This window comes from Mus pahari, chromosome 19, assembly GCF_900095145.1.
Source record: "Mus pahari chromosome 19, PAHARI_EIJ_v1.1, whole genome shotgun sequence".
NCBI classification, from domain to species: domain Eukaryota; kingdom Metazoa; phylum Chordata; class Mammalia; order Rodentia; family Muridae; genus Mus; species Mus pahari.
The window spans coordinates 62,326,725-62,353,861 of record NC_034608.1 but is presented as its reverse complement, the minus strand read 5'-3'; the positions used below and the strand labels follow the sequence as shown (position 1 = coordinate 62,353,861).

The 27,137-nt window shown below is 42.7% G+C and overlaps 2 protein-coding genes across 4 annotated transcripts in view; one reads left to right on the top strand and one right to left on the bottom strand.

Moving 5' to 3' along the window:
* Cfap97 (cilia and flagella associated protein 97) overlaps window positions 1–21,963 on the bottom strand; it is a 47,697-nt gene extending 25,734 nt beyond the window's left edge. Inside the window, exons 1-2 of one of the 3 annotated variants that reach the window (XM_029531858.1) lie at window positions 21,894–21,963; window positions 3,611–4,713 (exon numbers count right to left, since the gene is read on the bottom strand). In XM_029531858.1, coding sequence (XP_029387718.1) covers window positions 3,611–4,697 — 1,087 coding nt within the window. In that variant the 5' untranslated portion in view covers window positions 4,698–4,713; window positions 21,894–21,963. Of the gene's footprint in view, window positions 1–3,610; window positions 4,714–11,400; window positions 11,607–21,893 lie in introns of those variants that run through there. The other 2 variants (XM_021219057.2, XM_029531857.1) reach the window with 2 other exon arrangements.
* Snx25 (sorting nexin 25) overlaps window positions 21,954–27,137 on the top strand; it is a 113,397-nt gene continuing 108,213 nt past the window's right edge. Inside the window, exon 1 of the mRNA XM_021219278.2 lies at window positions 21,954–22,025. The gene's annotated coding sequence lies outside the window, so the exon portion shown is untranslated. The remainder of the gene's footprint in view (window positions 22,026–27,137) is intronic.

Sequence of the window (27,137 nt, the reverse complement as noted above, 5' to 3'; positions counted from 1 at the left end):
GATGCCTGGTGACACTAGGTAACTGTTGGAAGGATTAACAATGTCACCTGCCAGTAAAGAGGAGATTAACCTGTAGTGCCAGGCAGGGCATGCTGGAAGCCAGTCATCTCAGCACAGCCCACCTCTTTCTCATGGATAGTAGTAGGATCTGTTAAGCCCTTCCTGTAATCTCTCCATTAACATCCACACATGTACCTTTATAGAAACAATTATAACCAGTTTCTTCATTTATTAATGCTTCCTTAATTTTACTTTGTCCTCTTCTACTTTTCGTCTCATAAGTAGAGATAAAATTTGAGGCTATATGTTTCTAAAATATCTTTACTTGGCCCTTTCAGAGTCCTTCTAAAGTGATCAACTTTATACAGACAAAGTATGAAATGTAATCCAGTCTGCTCAGTCCTTAAATGCTTATCAAATATATCAGCCTTGTGATATAATCTAGTATCAAAATGTGTTTACTGCTCCTCTAAGTCTCTCAATGCTTAGTCAAGGATTTCTAGGCCAAGGTTAAATATCTGGTTCCAGTCACAGTCTTTGGACATTTTGGGCATGGAAATTCCCCCAAGTTAATATCCTTGTAGAGTTAAAAGGCTGAAATTGTACTACTCTTTCAAGTTCTCTTAAAATTACATTTCTAGCCAGGCGTGGTGGCGCACGCCTTTAATCCCAGTACTCAGGAGGCAGAGGCAGGCGGATTTCTGAGTTTGAGGCCAGCCTGGTCTACAAAGTGAGTTCCAGGACAGTCAGAGGATAGAGAAACCCTGTCTCAAAAAAAAAAAAATTTCTAATACCAAGCTACATTGATCTATTAGTTTTGAGTGAACACCAGAACTCTCAATCTAGACTGAACTCAAGCGGTTTATATCAACTACCACATCCTAGAAATAGTTACTATCTAGCTTATGGACATGCCAATAACACCAAAAGCCTAAAGCTTTGTGTTTCAATTCCCAGAACTGCATCTGCTTTACTGAGTAAATATCCAATTCAATACTGTTCAAATACCCATGCTACTGACTATATTGGGATATTTGCTTATATCTTTCTATTAAACTTTATTTAAATTTAACAACAAATTTTCAAACCACTATTCTATACTGTCTGCCACATTCCTTACTATGTGGATATTTGCCTGTTGTAATAATTTATGAAACTTTTTTTTTTTTTTTTGGTTTTTCGAGACAGGGTTTCTCTGTTTAGCCCTGGCTGTCCTGGAACTCACTTTGTAGACCAGGCTGGCCTCGAACTCAGAAATCCGCCTGCCTCTGCCTCCCGAGTGCTGGGATTAAAGGCGTGCGCCACCACGCCCGGCTTATGAAACTTTTTAATCAAAACTCATTACAGGATTTGTTAAGTTTTTCTCTTCATTTACACCTAAGCCAGTGAAAATGTTTACACTAGGAGGATGACACAATGTGCTGAACTCCTCCCTCAGATGTTTGCTAACAGGATCATCTTCTATTAGAAGGCTTTTAAACATGTTATACATTCTCTGTATTAAGTGGATTTATCTTTCAAGAAAGTGAAGGAAAGCTATGAAACACCTAGAGAAACCAAAGCAGCATAGAAAAGCCCATTTGGTAGAAAATGAAAACGATAAAGTATGTTATGAGATGAATGCAAAAAAGGCACAGGTGGGCAGGGCTGGTAACCAACCACCTCTATCATGCACAAGGTTTAGGTACATGGGGGCAAACACAGAAAAGTTATGAGGATCCGAAAAGCTTCATGTTGTCAACTGAGCATGAATAATAATTTTTTTTTAAGATTTATTTATTTATTATATATAAGTACACTGTAGCTGTCTTCAGACACTCCAGAAGAGGGCATCAGATCTTGTTATGGATGGTTGTGAGCTACCATGTGGTTGCTGGGATTTGAACTCCGGACCTTTGGAAGAGCAGTCGGTTGCTCTTACCCACTGAGCCATCTCACCAGCCCATGAATAATAATTTAATAAAATAATAATAAAAATACAATGTATTAATAGTTTGAAATGTTTTGAAGACTTCCCTGGTGGACACTATTCATGGATTCTAACAGTAGGCATGTTAATTAGCAAAATGTCCCCTTTGTTTCTCTGCCTTTATTACAAAGCACTATCTGGCTGTAATGGCACATGACTTTAATTCCAGCCCTCAGAGGGCTGAGGCAAGAGGATCATAAAAGTTCAAAGCCAGCCTGGGCTATGTAGATCCTGCCTACCTCAACAACAAAAGGCCAGGAATGCTTTACTAACAAGTTTCTTACAGCAGGGCTTGCTAGTGTACAGTAAAGACTGAAGCTTGAGTCTATGTTTCATAGAGAAAATTCCAACTGTAACTGAAGAGAATGTTTAGGAATAAGATGGGGTGGTAATTACTGTTCTGACTTAAAAATTAGAAATATATAGGTTCTTAGCATCTAGCTAAGTTTAAGAAATAGCTTAGTGGTAACAAGGATGCCTTATTTATGTTTTGAGTCTTATATATATTTTTATATGTATGGTGTTTCCTTGTAATCTATGTACATGCACTGTGATAAGCAGAGATTAGCAAGGCCAGAAGGTGTTGGATCTTCTGGAACTGGAGTTACAGATGGCTATGAACTACAGTGTATGTGGAAACTAAACCCAGGTCTTCTGGCAGGAACAGCGAGTGCTCTTTGTTTTTTTGTTTGTTTGTTTGTTTTTTCGGTTTTTTTTCAAGACAGGGTTTCTCTGTATAGCCCTGGCTGTCTTGCAACTCACTCTGTAGACCAGGCTGGCCTCGAACTCAGAAATCCACCTGTGAATGCTCTTAATTACTGAGCCATCCCTCCAAATCCTGAATGTTCTTTTATTACTGTATGTGCTGTCACACACATCATACTCTGCCTGAAGGAAACAGCATGTTGATCCAGAACTATGAGCCCCTGGCAAGTAGAACTGCCATCAACACTGGGCTGGGTGAAATGGTTAGCCATCAGGATTCTAGTTACCGTAACAGAGTAGTTGACTGAATGAGATTCCAGAATGTTCTATATGCACACTTAAAGGAACTGAAGTGAACAAACACAATTGCCCAGTCTGCACCTATTTCTACAGTCCTCCACAGTAGATCTTGGGCCTTGTAACTCCCAACCCTAACTGACTTCAGCAGGAGTCTGATTGGCTTCGGATGTCTCTCCCCACGGCCGCTGACTGTTTCAGGAATGAAGAGTGTAACTAAAGCAATTTGGGGAACTACACCTAAGTGCAAGCTGTCTGGAGACGCTTCTTTACATAGGTTTTTGTGCTTTGAGAGTTAGAGGAAGTGTTTTCCTGGACACTGTCACATCTGAAGGTGAACAGTGGAATGCAATGCAGGTATTTACTGGTAGCTGATGAGTAAAGACAGGACTGCCTCAGAAGAGTACAAGGCACTTAGAGTTTGAGAAGAATTGAAAACTAATTTGAAATTTCCAGTCCTAACTGATTGAATTATCTGACAATTCAAATGATATTCTAAGTGTTTTATGGTATGTCTGGAAAGTTATTAAAATATCAATCATCTCAAAGACACTGACCAGAAAAACCCATGCATATGCACGGCACTTAATATTTGAGTTATTAATATACAAATTTAATATACAAAAGTTCAAAACTTACCTTTCAACAGATGATTAAGGTCCATTGTGTCATGTAAGACTTTTTGTTTGGATCTACGGTCTAGATTTGCATCTAACACTGATGATTTGGGAGCAAAATTCTGTCCATGCTTTTCTTTTCTTTTGGCTGATTTCGGACATCTTGAATCATTCTTTAAAGCCTCCACATCCTCATATACATCTCGGCTCACATTTTCTTGTTTTTTAACTTTTACTTTTTGATCATGTGATTGGCCCAACTCAAGCGACTGGGCAGGGCTGATATCTGGCGTTGACAAAGGAGTTACATCTGTTATATTGTCTTCAGATTCATGATAGTCACCAGTTTTTTTAGTACTGGAAGGCTGTGCACTTGATTTTCTTCCTGACTTACACCTCTGTTTTGGTGACGAGGGGGTTACACTAGAAACACATTTCCCTGATGAGTGTGAATCAGATTTATTTTGCCTGTCAGATCCCATATCTGAGCAGTCTGAGTTTGATCTTGAAGATGAGGAAGACAAAGAGGAGGAGGAACTGATTTTGGAATACTTCTTACTCACGTTTTTTTTTAAGTTACTAGAGGGCTTAGCTGACTTAGACCTCACGTACTTCTTCCCATCGTCGCTGCTTTCCTCCCCATCTGTGTAGTAATCATCCTCACCTTTCACAATTTTAGGAATTCTATTTGGAACGGGCAAGTTTAATTTATGTCCTTTTGTAGCATCACACGATTTTTTTGATCTTGAAGAAGTCAACACTGAGGAACTTCTTGTTTGTGTAGGATCATTTTCTATATGTTGCTCCTTTGAAGAAAAGTTTGCTTTTCTTTCATTTCCTTTCTGAGTAAGGTAATTTTCCTTTGTTTGTATCCCAAGTTTCAAGTTCACATTTTCTGTGTTATTATCTATTTTCTCCTTAAGGTCATCATTTTGTATTCCAAATTTCAAGTTTACATTTTTGGTGTCCTTATTTATTCCTTCCTTAAGGTCATCATCATTTTGCTTGTCAAAAATGGAATTACTTTCACATTTCTTTGCATCTTCAAAATCACTGTCAAAGAAAGAATGGTCTACTTCACCTTCTGAGATATCTCCAAACCGATCCATGATGCCAAAAGTATATCTGAAAGGGGGAAAGTACAGCTATCAGACCGCAGTAACTGCCAAATACTTTTCATTTTTATTTTCCCCCCAAAAGAAATGTTGCAGTACAACAAACAAACAAACAAACACTATTAAAGAGTAAACCAAGTTTGGGACGTTATGATGGAGTTCCAGGGATATCAAATTATACAACAGTCTCAGAGTTCACAGCTCACCAGGGCAGGCATCTCGTAGAATCCAAAGAAAAGTCTCCCATCTGTACAGTACAATTAGAGTTTAAAAGAAGAAAAAACAAATGGCTAAAAGCCATTTATTGCCAGTATAATAAAATACCAAAATAAAATAAGGGAAGCTTTATTTTAGCTCCATTGATCCTCCATGGCCAGAAGGGTGTGGCTGAGCCAAGCTGGTTAACTCACAGTAGCCAAGCAGCAGAGCAAAGGCGCGAGACAGGCCGTTGAGTGGCACTCCCTCCCAGCCAGACTTCTACTCCTCTACTCCTCACCACTAACCCAAGGACTATCATTAGGTTAAGGCCCTGACTTAGCTGACCCTGAAATCTCCTTAGACACACCCATGTATGCTTTGTTAATCTCTTTAAGGTATCTCTCAACCACATCAAACTAATCAAGATTAGTAATCACCACTGATATTAAAACTTCACAGAAAGCCATTCAATCACCAATTATTCTAGGACAAATAATGGAATCAGTCAGTGAGCTTCAACATTTTCCTCCTCGTTAACCATCCTGTTCTGTTCTTTTACTGCATATACTGAGGAAGCAGCACGTGGAGAGCTGTGACTCCTAGTCATTCTCCCCCACCCTTTCTCACTGAGCAGCAGAAAGCTCAAGATGCATAACAGACAATACAACTAACTAGCTTCCAAACAAATTAGGAATATACATGATTCAATGCATTAAAGGGGTCTGGTATGAAACACTTTAACATTGGCAGCAATCTGTCTAAAATCAAAAAATACCACATCATTTAGACACATGAAATTAACAGAAGAAATGAATTAAACTTCTAAACAGTTATTTCTAGTATGGAGTAAGGACACTGTGTTCTGTTATGGACCTTAAGTTACTTAAACTACAGGTTTATGCATGTCTACAATGATTTTAAAAGGTCATGTAAAATATCTTACTAGCCCGCATTAGAACTATACTAAAATCATTTCTATAAAGTTATAGCCTTTAAAAGTACCTCCTTACTTCTGTTACCATGGTGACCTAAAAGCAGTATCACATTATTACTGATAGTCTCGATTTCAGGCTTTAGTTTCCAATCTTGTGCTCCATTAAATAAAACCAAAACCGAAATCAAATAATAATAATAATAATAATAATAATAATAATAATAATAATAATAATAAAAACAAGGCACTGAAGAGATGGCTCAATGGGTAAGAGTGCTTATTGCTTTCTTAAGGGGGCCAGGTTTGTTTCCTAACCTACATGATACTTCACAACCATCTTCTAACTCTAGTTCCGGGAGATCCAACAACCTCTTCTGGCTTCCACAAGCACAACCATACACATAGTACACATACATGCATTCAAGCAAAACACCCAGTCAAAAATTAAATTAAAAAAAAAACAACAATAAAACAGAGAGTCCCTGGAGGCAGCTGGTATTATTGCTGGAAGCAAAGAAAAATAAACGTCTTATTGAAGCCTCAGACTTTCCCCAACAAGCACAGTAATCAAATATGCCTATAGTAATGGTAGTAAAGCCAGTTTGCCCTTCTAAAAATACCTAACGTAAGACAGATTAAGGGAAGTTAATGGAAAAATTATTTTGGCTCACGGTCCATCACAGAAGGGAGGGTGTGAAGCTGAGCTGTCCATCTCACGCTGGAGAGAAAGCAAGTCAAGACAAGGACTGCAATGGTAGGCGTTCTAGGGGTGGGGTTTGCTTTAAGCCAGTGGGATGCAGCCTCCCACATTCATGGTCAGTTTCCTTTTTAGTAATCTCTAGAAATGCTCTCACAATTACACTCCAGGTACTTATTTACCCAGTCAAATTGATACTCAAGGTTAACCATCTCAAAGTTTAAAAGGCCTGACACTGTACAAATTAAAAAGTACATATATAAATGAAAATTTCTGTATGAGCTCCTAAGTCCACAATGACACTCAAAGGGAACATATGTTATGCTGAAGAACGGGTACACAAAAGTTTCCATAATATACAGCCAACGAGGCAAGTCTGCTTACTGTGTTTAAATAAGTTCAGCACAGTAAACTGGGCACTAGAAGATTATGTAATGTATATCCTACAGAAGCCAGGACACACTGAATAAATTTTTATTTACTGTTAAGTGGCCCTACAGCCCAAAGGAAGACATGAAAATAAGTATGGATATGATTTAAGAGTAATAAAACCTTTATCAATAACAATGTAAGAGTTAGTAAGGATGTATTCACACATTTTTATCACCAAAGTTAACTTTTTCTGTCTTTAAGTTCTTGAAGCCTTCTTACATATTAGAAATAAATTTTGATTTTTGCTTTGTTGAGACATGATCTCACTATGTGGCCTTGGCTAGTCTGGAACTTGCTATGTAGACCAGGCTGGCCTCAAACTCAGAGACTGGCCTGCCTTAGCCACAGGAAGTTGGGGTTAAAGGCATGCACTACCATGACGAGCTAGACATGAATTTATTTACTTATTTATAATTTTCACTGCTGAGGATTAATAAGCTCTCTACCACTAAGCTACACTTCCTGCCCTTAGACCTGTAAAATGTTGCCTGAACCTATCTTTAAATGCTGAAGGGAATCTGACTGACTAAACATGTAATTTTATAAGTATTTAGTATGGTTTCCTTGCTAGATTTATAGGTATACTTTGTTAGATATTTGAAATACTTAAACATAAATATATTTTAAAATTATGATGACAAGCAGGCTCACAAATATCATATATAATGTCCAGGAAATTTAATGTTTTATAAGCTAGGTAAAGATTAATAAAAGTACAGATTAGTTAAAAATTTAGCACAATATCAAGATCTCCACCTCTAAAGTATAGTCCCAGTCCCCCTCTGACACTTCAGATTTTTAATTTGAAAAAAGGCTATGCCATAATCTATGCTAACAGCTTGAAACTAACATCTTGAATTTTAATGGAGGTATGAATTTCACACTATACTGCTTCCAATGATGTGTGCCTCTGTTTGAATCTAGGTTTGTGTGTATGTATATATGTATATGCTATCTTTTTGAATATACCTTTCATTGGGACTCTGAAGCACTCATATTGTCCTTCTCCAGAAAGAGGGTAAAAAACCAGACTCGACCGCTGGTCGGTGGTGGCTCACGCCTTTAATCCCAGCACTTGGGTGGCAGAGGCAGGGGGATTTCTGAGTTTGAGGCCAGCCTGGTCTACAGAGTGAGTTCTAGGACAGCCAGGGCTACACAGAGAAACCCTGTCTCAAAGGAAAAAAAAAAAAAAACAGACTCGACCAAAGACCAAAATCTTTATTATGTAATTTACTTGAAGTTTGTAGATCTGCTATAGTTAATATATATGGATGAAAAAGATACATATATAGCTACCTGCATTGGATTAGGAATAACATACAGATTTAAATAAGTTGAGGGGAGGCAAAAGTTGACTTGCTAGAAGAGATGCCACTGCATTTTAACATTTCCCATTGCTATGACAACTACAATGTACAATATAAGTGAAAATATGCTTCATGTATGAAGAAGGATGAAGTAAACCAGGCATACCCAGGCATAAAGTTTGGCTTCACACATTCTGGCATGTGATCCTGGGATATGTACAAGAATGTGTATATTAAGCTCTGTAACAGCAACGAGTTACAAACATCCTCCTCTAATGTCTAAGAAGAAATGGATAAGTAAAATATTATCAAGATCCGATAAAAAGGATACATTGAGATCTATAAAGAAATAGTGTTGAATTAAAAATCAGGACTAAATGAGCAACAATAAAATAACAGGAAAGTATGTGGTAGTCTTCAGTAGGCACACATATAAAGAAAAAGTCATAGATGACAGGTAGGAAGAGCATGCATTAAACATCTAATATAAGTGCATGAAGAAAAGGAGGGGACAAAACTGAGGAAAGGCCGGCTAGGGCAGGACCCCCAGAATATTAGAAATCATTCTAGCCACTCACGTTAAAAAAAGTCAAAATACTCACTGAAAAAATTGCAGGTACCTTTATAACCCAATTAGCTCCCCCCACTTAAATGGTTTCTCATTTTGTTTTGTTTTTGTAAGATAATTTACCTTTGAAAACAATAAAGGCCTGAAATTACAGTTGGCTGTTTCCCTCCTCTATTATTTTTGGTTAATAACTTTGCAATTATAATGGTTTTTATGTTTCCTTAAATTTCAAAAGAATAGTTTGAAAGCATAACCTCAAGTATTATAATAAACCACATGTCATAACTCAATGTAAGATAAATTCAGTAGGCCATGCTAATCTTTAAAGCACAGCAGTATAAAATTTGAAGCATGTATGCCACATTTGAAGTTATGTTCCATGAAATTTATTTCTATCTTTATATATATTCTGTATAGTGGTCCTTGATATAAAACCTGTTTCTTACTGGGGGGGTCTCATCAATGAGTTTGAAATCCCACTGATCTGTGGAAATTCGAAATTGCTACTAAATGGTAATATAAGAGAAATGGATGGAAATTTAAATTGAGTGGTACTGGAGTTTCAAGTGTTAAGGGCAATATTATCTTATCTAGGATAACTACTTCCCAAATGGATAGACCCAACACTAAATAAACCTAAAAATACATTGTACTAGCTCTAAAGTAAAATTCTTGAAATTGAAGAATTTCATACTAGACAAAAAAAAAGTCACTAAATTATGAGATAGATTGCAGAACCTTAACCATAAACAAAAAGTCAGTTTAGGACCACTGAGATCACTGGGATGACATCATTAATGGTGCTTGCCACCACGCCTGCCAGCCTGAGTTTGATTCCTGGGACCTCCAGGATGGAAGAGGAGAACTAAGTCCTCCAGCTCTTTCCAACCTCCACAAATACTAATGAGTGTGCCCCCCAATAAGTTTATTAAAGAAAAAAGCAATCGTCATAATAACAGAAGTTATTAATGGTTTGCTCAGTAACAGTGTCTCTTGACTAACAGACTGTGACATCTTACTGAAGCTTTATGTTTAGGTTTATTCAGAAGTAGGTTGGTTGAGATAGAAAAGCTTAAATAGCTTCAGTGCTATTATTATTATTCAGGGAGGAGAGGGTGCAGGCGTGTGTTTGTAAACCTGGTGCTGAGGGGGTGGGTCTTTAAAGACTTGGCCAGCCAGTCTACTTGGTGAGTGCCAGGCCAAACAAGACCGTCTCTCAAAAGAAACGGTGAATGGCACCAGATGAAGGACACCTGAAATTGTGCCTTCTACCCTGACGCTGTCTTGTCTAATGAGTTTCCAGGTGTCCAACAGCACAACTGTAAGAGAATAGATTTGTCTAAAACTTTGCTTATAGCAGTCTCCTCATGAGACTGGCTAGGGTTGGTGTGTGCTTAAAGTGGAGCCGAATTAAGAGGATCACCCGAGCTCTGGAGAAAACTGGAGAGAGGAGAGGATGGGGCAAGGAGGAGGTGGTATAGCCCCTCTTACCAGAATGGGCGCTCCAGAGGTCTTGTTCACTTTTACATCCAGTGTTTAAAAAAAAAAAAAAAAAAACTACAACAGTTGGGTAAACACTGAGAGAATGTTTATCCCACAAAGAGGTCTGGAGACTTAAGGTTCAGCCCAGGTTCTTACTATGCTTCCTATGTAAACAGAATAAAACCATCATGTTTCCAGCGTATTTTGAGAATGCCCCTTTCTCCTCCGGAGAGATGGCCCACTGCCTAGTGTATTGTCAAGTTTCTGGTGTTTATATTCAGAATTTCTACTGGGCAAGAGTGGCTGTAAGCACAGAAACTTAAGTTCCAGGAGAACTTAGCGGTCAATCTCCCTCATTAACGATTCTTTTGCCAAAATTTACATCAAGGTTGCTTCTATTCAGCTTACATTCCGGAATAGGCAAGAAAAACTGTAGTTTTATAGGATCGTTGAGATTATCTTACAACACACCGGGAAAGGATAAAAATCAAATGACCGGTTCATGAGACTCTAACAACCGTCTGGTGGATCCAGCCAGGTTTCTGTTAAAGCTACCTGGACGTTACTTGGAGAGTGATGTTTTTAGCTTATGCAGAACTAGCAATCGAAACAACAGCGCTTTCCCAATACACCAGAAAGGATACTCGAATAACCTGTCATTAAAAACGTCAATTTGTACATTTGAGTTACGTCCTTATCTGTCGATATGGACACAAGAGGGCCCCAAATTAAGCATACAAACATCTTGGCTCAAACTGAACACCTGGTTTTCAGGAATTTGGGGCTTCGTCCTGGACCCCAGTAGGCTGCCTCTTCACACTCCCTGCCTCAGAGCTGTGGGTTCGGGTTCAAGCGCCCCGAGAGGGGTAGCCTTGGGCTCGGACCCCGACTCCACGCCTCCTCTCGCGTCCTGCGGGCCGGGCTACCTTTTTTTTTTTTTTTTTTTTTTTTTTTAAATTATAGCGGTTACCACGTCGCTCGCCCTGCGGGCTAGCGAGGCCGAGGTGGCGGCGCCTAGGGCTGAGGACAGGCTGTGTCCCCCCCACCCCCCACCCCCGTGGAGGTTCGGCGGTACCCACCCCGGGTGCTCGCCTCCGTCGGGCACCGAACCGGGGAAACGGACCCCGAACGTAGGGGAGGGCGTCTCGCCCGCTGGACACCGACCGGATGCGGAAGCCCGAGCGCCGCTCACCTGCGAACCGTGGCCGCCACCGACTCTCGCGCCGCGCCGAGCGGTCGGGTTCGCGCTCGCTCTGCGCACGCGCAGTCACACCTCCACAGCTCTCCCTCCCCCGCGGTGGACGCTAACGGAGACTGGCGCGCGCCGCCGGGGCGCGGGCGGAAGCTCCCGGGGATGGACTCGGCGGAAGGGGAGAGGCGGGGCGAGCGCGGAGCCCGGTGTCTGCCGCTGAGGGTGCGGGCCGCGCTCCAGTCGTCCATAGTTCCGGGAGACCCGGGCAAAGTGATCAGGCCGGCGCTGCAGGGGCGACAGCTTCTCGGCAGGACCTCGCGAGGTCTTGGAGGCTCGTGGAAAGGAGGCCACCAAGGCCTCCCTGTCGTCCAGGGCATCACCTGCTCGCCTACCCACGACGCTGCGGTAGGTCGAGACGTCCGGGATGGTTTCCTACAAAGACGCTGTAATCTTGTAATTCTGTAACAAGATGACAGTAATAAAAATGGAGGGCGACCGTGTGTTTTGTTCGATTTTATTTCAGCAAGACGCTGCTTACACAAACCAGTCCTGGTGGCGGATGCAGTGAATCTCAGCACTTAGGAGGAGAGGGAGAGGGATCCTTGTGTTCTACATAGTGACTTCCAGGCCAGCCAGGGCTATATCGTGAGGCCCGTGTCAAAAGGGGGAAAAAAGTACAAATTCAAGCATAGTTAATATGCACCAGGGGCAGGTAACCTATACAGGATGGCCCTTCTGATGATGAAGGTCCACTTTAAGCAATCTAAAAAATGGTCTCTATAGACGGTTGAGTGCCTTAATTTCTTGTTGACACAAGAAATTAAGGGTCACCACACTCCTGATCTCTACCCTCTAGTCACCAGAGTACATGAATATGTTACTTTATCTGGCACAAGAATTTAGCTGATGTAACTAAATTTACATTATCCAGGAGCTCATTGTGTAATCAATCACTATTAATCCCTATAAAAGGGAGAGGCAAAAGCTTCCAAGTAAGTTAGTTGTAGGAGCTGGAACACAAAATAGTTGAGTGATGTGTGGAAGAATCAATGAGCCAAAGAATGCATGCAGCTCTGGAAGGCTGAAAAGAGGGGAGAAGCGGGTTCTACCCCAGAAAGAACTCAAATATGCGTGGATTTTTAGATTTCTGACCTCCACAGCTCCCTAATCCAAATCAATGAGTTGTTTTAGACATCTAACTTTGTAGTAATTTGTTACAGCCATAATAAGTTCTCAGCACTTAAATAAAAGTACAAAGGAAGCAAACACAAACAACATTATATTCTAGGGACTACCAGTGTATTGTTTGTCAGAGCCATGACAGAATAGCTAACACAGTGAGGAAAGATGTGTTGACTCACGATTTGAGAAGGTTCAGTCCTTCATGGCACTACAGAGCAGCAGTTCGTGGAATTATAAGACTGGAGAAAGAGGCCAGGGCAAGGTATAACGCTAGAGATACCTCTAGTGACCTTCTTCCACCTAGGCCCCACCTCCTCCCTATCACCACTTGCTAATAATGCCAGCGTATTATGAATCCATCAAGGGTCACTTCACTGATGAGATCAGAGCCCACATGATGTCTCTGGAAATGCCCTCACAGACACACCCAGAGGTGAGCTTCACTAAATGTCTAGGTGTTTCTAACCAAGTGTGTGTGTGTGATCACAACCACAGCCATCAGACTCAAGAAAGAACTGTTATTTTGTACAATATATTTTATATTTTGGGGGTCCTGATTACTAACAAAGAGAAACTTGTTTTTTCTTCATTTTTGTTGGCTCAAAGAAAGTATTTCACTTAATTTAACTAATGAAAAAATATTCTGTCATTGATTTCCAGGGTAGTTGTAGAGTGTTTGAGTAGACATTTCTCCAAAGAAGATACAAATAGCCAACATCACAAGAAAACCCAGGGACTTTACTAAATATGATGGTTTGAATGAAAATAGCCTCTATATGCCCATATATTTGAATACTTAGTCCTCAGTTGGTGGAACTATTTGGGAAGGACTAAGGTCCTTGTTGGAAGTGTGACACTAGGAGTAGACTTTGGCAAAGGTCTCAAAAGCCTTCTACCCCTCTGTCTCCTGCTTTTGGATTAAGAAGGGAGTTGTCATCTGTCCCTGCTGCCGTGCCATGCCTTTGCTCTGCCATCATGGACTCTGACCCTCTAAAACTGTGAACTCAACTAAATTCTCTATTTTATAAGTTGCCTTGGTCTCAGAGCTTTGACACAGCAATAAAAAAGTCACTAAGATACTCCCCATTAAGGAAATGCACATCCAAATCTGTGAAGGCCTGGGAGGTGACCATGTCTGGGAGGTAAATGTGTTTGCCAGATGGCTAGAATTAGACCCCAGAACACAAGAGAACATCCAGGGCCAGGGAGACAGCGCAATTGGTACAAAGTAATTCCAAAGCCAACCTGACAACCTGAATTCAATTTCTACATTCCACAGTGGAAGGAAAGAACTGGCTTACAACTTTTCTATGACACACCTGTGCTCACAAAGTTGCCCTAGAACCACAGTTTCACTGTGGTACACCTGTACCTGCACATTAAGCATACAAAAAATCAGACAATGAGGTCCATTTTAATCCCATTAGGGGAGTTACCATTTTAGAATTAGCTGTTGCAAAAATTAGAAATAGACAGCAAGATGGACAAGACTCAAAGAAATTGGAAGCCTTTTGCACAGTTGATACGTAAGACAGCAGGATAGGAAATTATTGTATTTCCTTGAAAATAGTAAATAGAATTATATGAACTAGCAATTCCATTTCAGGATATATGCTTAAAAAGAATTCAAAGCAGCATCTTGGATATTTGTACATCCAGATTCATAGCATTGTTATTTATAATACTCAAAATATAAAAACAACCTGAGTCTGTGAACATAAAATGTTGATACAGGCACTTGCGTACACACAGTGAAATTTTACCCAATCACAAAAAGGAACAAAATCCTAATACATGAAAGTTTAAGAAATGATGCTAAATGAAAAAAGCTAGTCAGAAAAGACAAATACATGATTTCATGTCAAAGAGGCTTAGAATAATGTAATTCATGGACACGAGTCAGTGAGTGCAATGCAGTTCTGGGGAGGAGAATGGCAAGCTGATGGCAGAGCTTCAGTACAGGTGCCCAGTAGAGAAAGTTTTGGACGTGGATAGTGTAAGTTCTTTGATGGCAGAGTATCTATGCAATTGCCCACTAGAGGAAATTCTGGAAAAGGATAATGATAGTTACACAATATGAATGTATTTACTGCTACACTGTGAAAATGGTTACTATGGTAAAAGTTCAGTTTTGTGTATTTTACAATAAAAGCAATTGACTTATAATCACAATTCTCTTGAAGACTGAATTTTTTTTTTTAAGTTTTGATTCATTATTGTCCTTTAGGCTGGTTACAACAAATCCTATAGCATAGCTTCTCTCTCACAGTTCTGGAGAAAGGAAAATCAGTTCAATGCGTCAGCAGGTAAGGCACCTTGATTCCTGGTTCAGAGACGGCTTCTTCTGTGTCGGTGTAAGAATCGAGGCAGGGGTCTTGTCTTTGTAACTTTCATTATCTTCAAACCTTATTTTTAATGATGGTTCTTAAACACTTTAACCTCCCTTTAGCCTACCACCCACCAGAGGTAGTGGGGGAAGAAAGGATATGGGGGAAAGTGGACCTGTTTAGAAATGGTTCTTTGCAGCAACTCCTGTCTGTGTTGTCTGGGAAATTGGCAGTTCAGTTCACAGGTTAGCAGTGGCAGCTCCATCTACTTGCAAACATCTCATGGAAATACCAGGTCAGCAGCAGCGGTGGCAGTACCTAGCAGAGAGCCAGGCCTCAGCTTTGGCATGAGCCAGTAGGAGGGACCAGCAGGAATGCAAGAATTTCTTTGCTAAGCTCTCTCAGCTAAGTGAAGATCAGTGAAGACATGAGACCCACAAGCATTGCACAGCTAGCTCTACATTCAAGCCTGTGGAGAGCCTTTTGGGGTACCGCTTGACAGGAGTCTGACATTGGCCAAGGACAAGGAGATGGGCTTCAGGCAGGAATCTGACATTGGTTGGAAGTAAGGTCAGGCAGGAATCTGACATTAGGGCATAATAAGGAAGTAAGTTTCAGCAAGAATCTAACTTTAGGCTGTAACAGAGAAGTAGGGTAAGGCAGGAATTTTAGTCTTAGGGTGAACAGAAGAACTAGGCTTCAGGCAAGATTTTGGGCTTGGACAAGGAAGTGGGCTCAAGTATTTCGGTCGTCATGACAAACCCTTTAAACGACTGTGGGAGTAATCACAGGACTTCGCTTGCTGCTTTGTTAGTTCCTTATTGTACTGCTTGCCCAAAATACTTGCATGTAATTAAAATGGTATAAAAAATGGATTGGAAGACAAAAATTTGCCTTCAGTCTCAGAATTGACTGGGGTCACGATACAATGTTGTCTAACTGTCCTTTTTCTTTTTAATCCTCACTCCCGCTCTGGAGAACCTGTTGACTGAGCAGGCTTGGTCACAAGCCTAGCTCAGCATCTGTCACTGTCCGTTGAGTCCTATTTACATCCTCCAAACATAACTTGTCCTCCAAGGGTCTTTCGTCAGCATGTGTCTTGTCTCAACATGTACATCTGTCTCAGCTGACATCACTCTGCCAATCAGCCCAAGTCTGTGGAATCGGCAAGAAACTGCAGCACAGCACCAGAACTTGTTTGGTACATTTTTCTCTAAGGAGTCCCAACAAATGCAGCTCAACTACACAATGTAAGGCAGACCAATACACGTGTGCTGGTACCAAGAAGCCTTCATCATGTGTCCTTTCACATGTTTGCTTTAGCAGAACATCCTCTTACCTGTGTCTGCTTCAGCAAAATGTTCCTTCAGGAGTCTGCCTTAGTTCTCTACCTGTGTCCACTTCAGGAAAACATTCATTCATGCCCCAGCAAAATACCTTCCAACACAACTGACTCTCCAAAGAACCCTTAAGTTTCCATTTCATGTCTTCTCCCCTTTCTTGAGGTAGGGTTTCATGGTGCTCAGGCTGTCTTCAGACTCACTGTATAGCTGAGGATGGCCTTGAACTCCTGATCTTCCTCTTCTAATTCTAGGATTTCAGGCTTGCCCCACTACATAGCCCCTTAAAAATGTTTATCCTTTTTTATTTTTTATTTTTATTTTATTTTATTTTTTTGGCTTTTTGGGACAAGGTTTCTCTGTGTAGCCCTGGCTGTCCTAGAATTCACTTTGTAGACCAGGCTGGCCTCAAACTCAGAAATCTACCTGCCTCTGCCTCCCAAGTGCTGGGATTAAAGACGTGCACCACCACTGCCTGACTTTAACCTTTGTTTTATGTGTGTGGGCATTTTGCCTGAGTGCAGTGCCTAAGGAAGCCAGAAGAATGCATTGGATGGCCCTGTAACTTGAGTTACAGATGCCAGGCAGTACGGGAAATCTCATCCTGGTCCTCTGGAGGAGCAGCCAGACAGAATTCTTAACTGATAAACCATCTTTATAGCTTTTCAAGAGACACTAACATCACCCATATAGGCTGTGCCAATGTCCTTCCTGTAGTCACACCTTCCAATAGCTAATCACTGGTAATTGGGCTTCAGCATAGGTATTTGGAAGGAGACTTAAAATATTCAGACCATGGTGAGATCAATTTCTCTGTGTCCTCAAACAAATGTAGTGAAGTAGCACGTAGAACATTCAAAAGTTTAACCCATATGCATTTTTGGGATCACGAGATATCAAAGTCTTAATAATTTGCCAATTACTAATATTGGATATTAAAGGCCAGTTTATAGTTATTTTTAGGTTTTATAACTTGAAAATATTAGTGATTTAGTAAGAATTAAATTATATGGCTAGAATAGACTTCACACCTGGCAAACATAGATATCACTTATCTGTGTCCTCTGATGCTGTCCTCAATAGGAGGGGACAGATGAGATGATAAGGATTTATAGATCCCCATGGCCAGAAATGGGAACTAATATATTTTTAGTAACAAATCACTAGACTCTACTGATCTGGATGTTCTGATGATCCACCAAAAATTGATTCATGTATTTATTCAGCCAAATTGTGGTAGGTCATTGAAAGAGTAAACAGGTGAGTTATACTTACTACTAAGCATCCATCATGTGTGGAGCGGGGATGTGGGTGGTGGGATGGCTCAGGGGTAAGAGCCATTTGTCTCTCTTCCAGAATTCCTGAATTCAGTTCCCAGAACCCACATCTGGTGGTTTACCATGCCTTTCTCTCCAGCTCCATGGGATCCAATGTCTCTTCTAGCCACTTAGTGCACTTCGCCCCGCCCCAACACACTTATACAAAAACATGAACATTAAAAGAAAAAATCCCCCACCCCCCAACGTGCACACTGCTCCTTGTTTTCTCCTGAGGGTATCAAAGGGGAAAATACAAAAACAGCAAAAGCTATACACAAACAAACAAAGTTCAAATTTCCGTCCCCAATATGGTCTTGTGGAGTAGCTTAAGCTAATCTCTCGGAGGGCAGGAAGACAGTGCCTCTTGTGCTATCTGCCAGCTGGCTCTCTCTCCACTGGAGACCCAGACAGGAAGAGCAGAACTTGCAGCTCAGCCTAGCCCATACCTGACATGTCTGACCTGTACTCTGCATTCATAGATGACTTATGTGGAGGTAGTTCATTATGCAAAGGCGATTGACATCGTATTCTCAGGGTTTCAGTTTTAGGACAGACCTTTGACAACTATTTGTCCTGTTATATGCTGATTTCACTTTCTTTCATTTCAAATCTGTTCCTTTTTCTTTTTTCTTTCTTTCTTTTTTTTTTTTTAAAAAGATTTATTTATTATATGTAAGTACACTGTCTTTATTTATTATATGTAAGTAGCTGTCTTCAGACACTCCAGAAGAGGGAGTCAGATCTTGTTAAGGATGGTTGTGAGCCACCATGTGGTTGGTGGGATTGAACTTAGGACCTCTGGAAGAGCAGTCAGTGCTCTTAACCGCTGAGCCATCTCTTCAGTGCTCAAGACTTTGTTTTTAATTTTCTCTTCCAGCCCTTAAAACTGATAGGACATGGTGTCAGAGATGTGGCTCAGCAGTCCAAAGCATTTATTGCTTTTCCAGAAGATCCAGGTTTGGTGCCCAGCACTTACACTGGGTGGCTTAAGTTCCTGGAGACTTGATGCCCTGCTCTGAACTCTGGCCTCATAGCCACATACCAAGTGCACACACCTCCACTCAGGTCCACACACATACACATAAGATATATATATATATATATATATATATATATATATATATATATATATATATATATAAAATAAACCTTTCCAAGGAACTGTCAGGACCTCACAGTGACTACAGGAAAGGGACATTTCAACTCAGATTTAAGTGACTTGGGTTACGATTGAGGCACTGATTTTGTGCCTCATTTTCTTCAATGCCTTCTGAGGTCAGCCATGCCCTTCTTCTATCCCTTTGTGTTGCCTCATGTCAGTGATCCTTCTGCCATACACACCAGAGCTGGCCTAGCAGTGAGAGAGTGTGTGCTCTGAGGCAGTTGTCAGAGGGTGGGTGGGTGCGGACTTCTCCAACCCCGCGTTACTCTTGGGAACCACACTTCCTGCAGGGTCAGGGGCTTCAGGTACAGAGTTGGCCTGCAGTAAACGTTAGGCCTGTTTCCCCTTGCATATTAGACTCACTCCGTGCATGCCAGGGCAGCAAGCGTGCTTCTGTTCCCACAGAGCAACACCACTGGACATTCTAGAGCATAGCACACTGGCCTTAGATTCATAGGCTTATGAAACCCTGTTTTTGCTCCTCTGGAACGTGAGATGATAAAAATCATGGAGTTCTTCAGAAATGCTGGGGTACAGAGGGTAAGTGCAGAAACTGAAGGTAGTCTTTTGTGGAGAGACATCAAATCCTAGTTCCAGTGTCTGCTAGCTTTGCGAGCGAGTCGAGTTCCTCTGGTGCCTCTATTTCCCCATCTGTCACCGGGCTCGACAGTATCTGTTGGGGTGGGGGTGAAATAAATGCCTGGAGCTTTTCTCTGTAGTCACATTTGGTATGAGAAACTCATTATCCTTCCTACGTTTTCTTAGCCCGTAGAAAAGAATGGAATGTTCTGTGAACACCAAAAAATATTTAAAAGCCACAAGCTTGGGGCAGGGGGTAGATAGCTCAGTGGTGAGGAACACTCAGTGATCTCAGGGGAGTCAGGTTCAGTCCCCAGCGTCCACATGGTCACTCATAGCTGTTCCTACCTCCAGTTCTGGGGAGCCCATGTTCTTTTCTTGCTGTGAGCACCACATGCACACGGCACACAAACAAACGTAGGTAAGAAAAGCACGTGCATAAAATAAGATTTAAAAATCTTAAAAAAACCTTTTAGAAACACGAGAAACATACTTGTCTTTAAATAGTTATAAAAAATAATTCACTTAAATACTACATTCTATTAGAGTTAAATGTTAGGGATGATTTTTTTTTTAAATCTATGACTTCATCTCCCACTTGAAATCTATATGCCATCGGGGAAATTTATTATGAAGACCTGGAATGAATACATGGGTGGACTGTTAATGTACACCCGTGCCTTCTCTTTAATAATAACTTGTTTGTTTTAAGCAAACAAGTACTTTACTTCATGAGTATCATGACTTTTTTCTCTCTCTGTTTTTGGATGTAATGACACAATACTTATTACAGATGGAACAAGCCCTTTACAGAAAAAAAACAAAACCAAAAACCCAGTGTAGCCACAGTATGTAACACTGCATTGTAACGCTTATTTTACTTGTCTGCTACATTAACATATCAGCGAACACTGCAAACTTAGGCTGCACACCTTTGATTCCAGCACTCTGAAAGCAGAGGCAAGCAGATCTCTGGGGGGGTCCAGACTAGCCTGGTCCACATAGTGAGTTTCAGGATAGCCAGATTTACACAGAGAGACCCTGTCACAAAACAAAACAGTACAAGTTAAAGAACTTGGAATTCTTCATCACAGTTTCATGGGGGGAGGTGCTAGCTCCTTATCTGACAAGCTTTCTTATTTCATTCTTTTTTTTTTTTTTTTTTTTACTCTATCTCTTCTCCCAGTGTCTTCAGAAATCCTTCATTTCCATCATCCCTCTAAGACAGTCAACACCCTTTATGGGCTTTGGCAGCTCTGTTATAGTATTGAGCAGCATTTGGACAGTTTTCGTCTCAGCAAACATCGTCTGTAGGCTACCGGCTGCAGTCAAGAGAGGAAAGGAAAATATGTTCTCTCAAAATTCTTTGAACCAGTTTCTTTTGCGTGGGTAACAGCTTTTGTACCGAGTAGTTAGTTGTTGGCAACAAAAACACAAAATCGGAGCCAAATCGATTATGGCAGCTGTGTACAATCTCTGGCACCGGGGAGTCTTTCCATAAGTAAGTGGGAACCACAGGCTTCGCTTGACTCCTCCAGGTTTGTCTTAGTCCCCTACCCTTGGGCAGTGGGGTCGGTTGGGAGGAAGTAGTAAAAGAGAGGATCAGGGACGGTCCGAGGTTAATCAGAGAGCTAGAGAACAGGCCGGCGTTTGGTACGGGGCTGGAGGCAAGGCGAGGAGTGGAGAGGCGAAAATAAGGGGGTACCTGAGCGGAACCCTACGCAGGCTTCTGACACCTGCAGCAAAATTTTCCACGAACAGACCCGGTCCCCGGGGGACGGGGGCGGGGCTCGGGAAGTAGCGGGGTCCACTGCGATTGGTCGCGCCCCTTTCCGGCCGGCCCCCGCCCCCGGGTGGGAGGGGCGACCCCGCCCCACTGTCACTCAGCCGCAGGTCCCGCCCCCGCCCCCGCGCGTCTCGAGCCCGTGGGGCTTCAGTCCCCTCGCGGTCCCGCTACCTGGGCGCGCCCGGTCGGCGGGCAGCTGCGGACCCGGCGCGGGGCGGCGGCACCGAGGCGGGCGGGGCGGCGCGGCGGTGTCTGTTGGAGCGGTTCCCGCGCAGGGCCGCCGGCGAGGGCATGAGCGCGGGCTGCCCTTGCCTCGCGAGCGGCGGCGGCGGCGGCGGGAGCGGCGAAGCGGCGGGGCGCCGCGCACAGGCCACGGCCCGGGGCGGCGCCGGGGGGCAGCGGGCCGGGAGATGAGCCTGTCGCCAGCGGCCCAGGAAGCAGCATGCACCGCGATGCCACCGACAGCAGCGGCGCCCGCCGCGGCCCCACGTCCGCCGCAGACGCCTGCCGCGCTGCCCCGGGCTCCGCGGACCGGCCGCGGACGGCGGACGGCCCGGGCTGGGGCTGGCGGGGGCCCGCGGCCGTGGCCGCCCTGGCCGTGTTGGCGCTGTGCTGCCTGGTCCCGGGCTGGGGACCGGCAGCGGGCACGGGGCCGGGCGCCGTGCTGCTGCGCCTCAGCCTGTACCTGAGCTGCGCCGCGGCCGCCTTGCTGCTGGGGACACTGGTCTCGCTCGTCTGCTGGAGCCCGCGCGCCCGGCCGCCGGACTTCGTCTCTTCCTGGAGCCGGCTGGCGGCGACGGTCCGCTGTCCGCTGCGGGTGAGTACCGGTCTCGGCTGCCTCGCGTGCCCGCGGCCTCGTGCGCGCGCAGACCCCGGGGGGCTCCGGCCGGGTGGCCCTCCCGCACCCGAAGCCCGCGGAAGACTGGGCGGCGCGGGCTTGGCCACGCGCGCAGTTTTAGGCGCTGTAGGTAACTCATCCACCATCCTCTGCATGGAGAGATCCATTCAGGCGGGTCTCCGATGTTGAAGTGCAGTTGGTGAGTGCGGAGAAAAAAATCCGCTCACAGCACCCACAGGAGGCAGACTTCGCATTCAGCACTGATGCTCCTGTTTGGGTCTTCCATCTGAGGTGGCTGGGAGATAACTTTATGAAGGTTCCCAGAAGAGAAAAGTTGGTTAGGTCACCCAGTCCGAGGGAGCTCACTCAATGGGCCCCGTGTACTTCATACCTGTAAGGTCCTGTCTTCCACCATGTTGGTTAAGTTGCCATGCAGCTCAGGTGGATGTCTGATTTGAGGGGGTTGAGGGAGTGGGGTGCTCACCAGGAACCACTGTCTTTGGCTGAGAGGAAAAGCTGTCCTCAGGGAGGTGTAGGACATCAGGGTTGTGGTGATGTAGGAATATGTAGGTTAGGTTGTGGAGCACAGGAAAGGACTGGATTTTCAACGTGCTTTGCCCTCCTTCCTACCCACCCTCTGTTTGCCTTATATCAAACTTTACCTCCAGTCTGTTTATAATAATCTTTTTAAAAGACCTTCATTTTACCAGAACTTGGCTGATTGATATCTTCATAAAACTAAAATTGCCCGAGATCTTGGGGACCAGGGCAATGGCAGTGGCTCAACTTCATAAAAACGTTTGTTAGAGTGACTTCTGTCCCCAGAGTTTCCATTTGCTTATGGCATGAACCGTTTATTACTTTCTGGAAGAGCTTCCTACTTTTCAAAATGACTTTCCAGAGCCTGTCACTTCGGAATGGCATCCTCACTCATTAGACTCAGGAAACACAGGGGCAGTCTCCAAAGAATAGCAATGTCTGCTCTGCTTAGAAACTTTGATTTGGCTGAACATTTATTTGTAACGATCGTTTGTAACTTAGAGTTGGTGAGTAGATGTGTTCTCCCTTTTATTCTTTTCTCAGTACTAATAAGTAAGGTTCCTACAAGTTAACCAGTTAGTTTTTAGACCTATACGGCACACCACAGTTTAAATATTATACATACAAACACATACTAAGTTCAGTATATATTTATTGAGCGTCTTTTATAAACCAATCCTTACATGTTTTAGAAGTTTGGGTTGAATTAGCAAGTCATGTAAAAGTCCTAGTCAATGCAGATTGTATTACTGTGAGGAACCAGACAATAAATAAGATAACTTTGGATGGTGTTTATAGAGCAAAAATGAAGCCAAGAGCTGAGTGGTTGGGCATGAATGTAGGTGAGAGAAAGGAGTAAAAATGGTGGGCCAGGTTCACAGTTGTGATATTATCATTTACCTACCAGGTCCCTAACCTCCTCACCGTGGGGATTGCCTCTCCATCTCCTTCAGGGTGTACACCATCACACCTCCTGGTTTGTTTCTGAGTAAGGGGAAATTTAAATTGTCATCCAGAAAAATGATTTTGCAAATGATTTAGGGGGGAAAAAAGTCCAGCAAGTGTAAACCCGATTTCAGATTATAGAAGGGGTGCATTTTAACCTGGGGAAAGGTATTACTGCCATCCCATTTCAACTCGAATCCCTGTGACAGCTTTACCTAACTAAGGTCATCAGGAAGTTACTTTCTAAGTTGTTGGTCAACTTAGGGCATGTTAGCCACAGAATAGTCAGGTTTTCTTACAGGCGGTGTTTACTCCAGCCCTGCCGTTTGCTGTTATTTGCATTAACTCGAGGTTTTTAAGTGAGTGTTCTCTTTATGAATGGAAGGCTGGGAAGCAGAGACATGTGGTGTAGTGTGAGCTATCTGGGAGTTCTGTGGGAGTAGACTGGAAACTGGACCACACAGGTCATCTACCATATGTGAAACAGGAGGCTGGCGAGCAGTCAGCCAAATGGAGCCCGCCGAACAGTGGATACTGCAGAAATTCAGATTCAGAATTGAAAAAGGCTCTTCTTCTGTAGTGCGCTTCCAAAGCTATACATATGGGCTGGATAAAGAGCCTTTTCTATCCCTTCCTTCCCGCCTTCTGTCCCTCTTTGGTTTCCTTCGGTGGAGGAAAAAACAAAAAACAAACAACACCACCACCACCACCAAACCTGCACGCATTGCTAACAGTAGATGGATGAAGACTTGTTTTGCTTTTTTGGAGGCAGGGGCTTGTTATATAGGCCAGACTAGCCTTGAACTCTCTCTCTTTTTAAAGAATACTTAAAAAAATGTGTATGTGGTATCTGCATGTTTGTATGTATGTATACATGTATGTGGGTACACTTGCCTAAGTCCAGGCCAAAGGTCAACAGTTGACATCTCCATCAAGTTGATTGATATTATCACAAAACTGAAAACTGCTCAAGTCCTTTGGGGCCAGGAGAATGGCAGTAGCCCAACTTCATGAAAATGTTACTCTGCTGAAAAGGCAGAAAGACTGAGAGCCAGAAGGGATAGGGTCACCAAAGAAACATGGCCTTCTGGACACAAGAGGACGGACGTACCTGTGGACTCAGAGAGACTGTGGAGGGTCTGCACAGGTCTAAGCCAGATGGGGTCCCAGTGCCAAGGGGGACATGAACCCCACTCACAAAGGAAAATTGGTTTTCTCCAACAGAGTTTCATTGGGTGTGTAAACCACATTTAAGGGCAGGCCTCATACCCACCATAGATGACCAACACAGAATGAACTCAATGGCATTTTTGGAATTTTCTTTTTTTGTTGTTTTTTGTTTTGTTTTTGTCATACAATGCTTTGTTTGAAGATTTTTTTAAAAAATAACCTTACAGACCTTTTGTGTATATGTTATGGTTTCTGATTTTTTTAAATGGATTTCCTCTGTGTGTGAATGTTTCTTGTGCTTTTCCTTTGGCTCTTTTTCCTGTTTGTTTTGTGTCATTCTGGTTTATTTGATCTTATCATATCTTACTATTATTTCAGATTCCCATTTATATTTTAAAGAGAGAAAGAATGAAAGAAAGAAATGGTGTGGATTTGGGTGGGTCAGGAAGTGGGGAGGAACTGGGGGAAGCTGTGGAGAGGGTAACCGGAATCAGAATATATTATATAAAAACTATTTTCAATAAAAATACAGTTTTTATGCAATCCCCATCAAAATTCCAACCCAATTCTTCACAGAGTTAGAAAGGGAGATTTGCAAATTCATCTGGAATAATAAAAAACCTAGGATAGCAAAAACCATTCTCAACAATAAAAGAACCTCTGGTGGAATCACCATGCCTGACCTTAAGCTGTACTACAGAGCAATTGTGATAAAAACTGCATGGTACTGGTACAGCGACAGACAAGTAGATCAATGGAATAGAATTGAAGATCCAGAAATGAATCCACCCACCTATGGTCACTTGATTTTTGACAAGGGGGCTAAAACCATCCAGTGGAAAAAAGACAGCATTTTCAACAAATGGTGCTGGCACAACTGGCGGCTATCATGTAGAAGAATGCGAATAGATCCATTCTTATCTCCTTGTACAAAACTCAAGTCTAAGTGGATCAAAGACCTCCACATAAAACCAGAGACACTGAAATTGATAGAGGAGAAAGTGGGGAAAAACCTCGAAGATATGGGCACAGGGAAAAAATTCCTCAACAGAACACCAATGGCTTGTGCTGTAAAATCAAGAATTGACAAATGGGACCTCATAAAATTGCAAAGCTTCTGTAAGGCAAAAGATACTGTCCACAAGACAAAAAGGCCACCAACAGTTTGGGAAAGGATTTTTANCAATCCTAAATCTGATAGAGGACTAATATCCAATATATACAAAGAGCTCAAGAAACTGGACTCCAGAAACTCAAAAAACCCCATTAAAAAATGGGGTACAGAGCTAAATAAAGAATTCTCAACTGAAGAATATCGAATGGTTGAGAAACACCTGAAAAAATGTTCAACATTCTTAGCCACCAGGGAAATGCAAATCAAAACAACCCTGAGATTCCATCTCACACCAGTCAGAATGACTAAGATTAAAAATTCAGGTGACAGCAGATGCTGGCGAGGTTGTGGAGAAATAGGAACACTCCTCCATTGCTGGTGGGATTGTAAGCTTGTACAACCACTCTGGAAATCAGTCTGGCGGTTCCTCAGAAAATTGGACATAGTACTACCGGAGGACCCAACAATACCTCTTCTGGGCATATACCCAGAAGATCTTCCAACTGGTAATAAGGACACATGCTCCACTATGTTCATAGCAGCCTTATTTATAATAGCCAGAAGCTGGAAAGAACCCAGATGTCCCTCAATAGAGGAATGGATACAGAAACTGTGGTACATTTACACAATGGAGTACTACTCAGCTATTAAAAACAATGAATTTATGAAATTCTTGGGCAAATGGATGTATCTGGAGGATATCATCCTTAGTGAGGTAAGCCAATCACAAAAGAAGTCACTAGATATGCACTCACTGATAAGCGGATATTAGCACAGAAACTTAGAATACCCAAGATACATTATGCAAAACACAAGAAAACCAAGAAGGATGACCTCTGGGTGGATACTTCATTCCTCCTTAGAATAAGGAACAAAATACTCATGAAAGGATATAGGTACAGAGACAAAATTTAGAGCTAAGATGAAAGGATGGACTATCCAGAGACTACCCCATTCGGGAGTCCATCCCATCATCAGCCACCAAACCTAGATACTAATGCTCAAGCCAACAAGATTCTGCTGAAGGGACCCTGATATTGCGGCCTCTTGTGAGGCTATGCCAGTGCCTGGCAAACACCGAAGTGGATGCTCACAGCCAGCTATTGAATGGAACACAGGGTCGCCAATGGAGGAGCTAGAGAAAGTACCCAAGGACCTTAAGGGGGCTGCAACCCTGTAGGTGGAACAACAATATGAACTAAGCAGTACCCCCTGAGTTTGTGTCTCTAGCTGCATATGTAGCAGAAGATGGCCTAATCAGCCATCTTTGGGTAGAGAGGCCCTTTGGTCTTGCAAACTTTATATGACCCAGCACAAGGCAA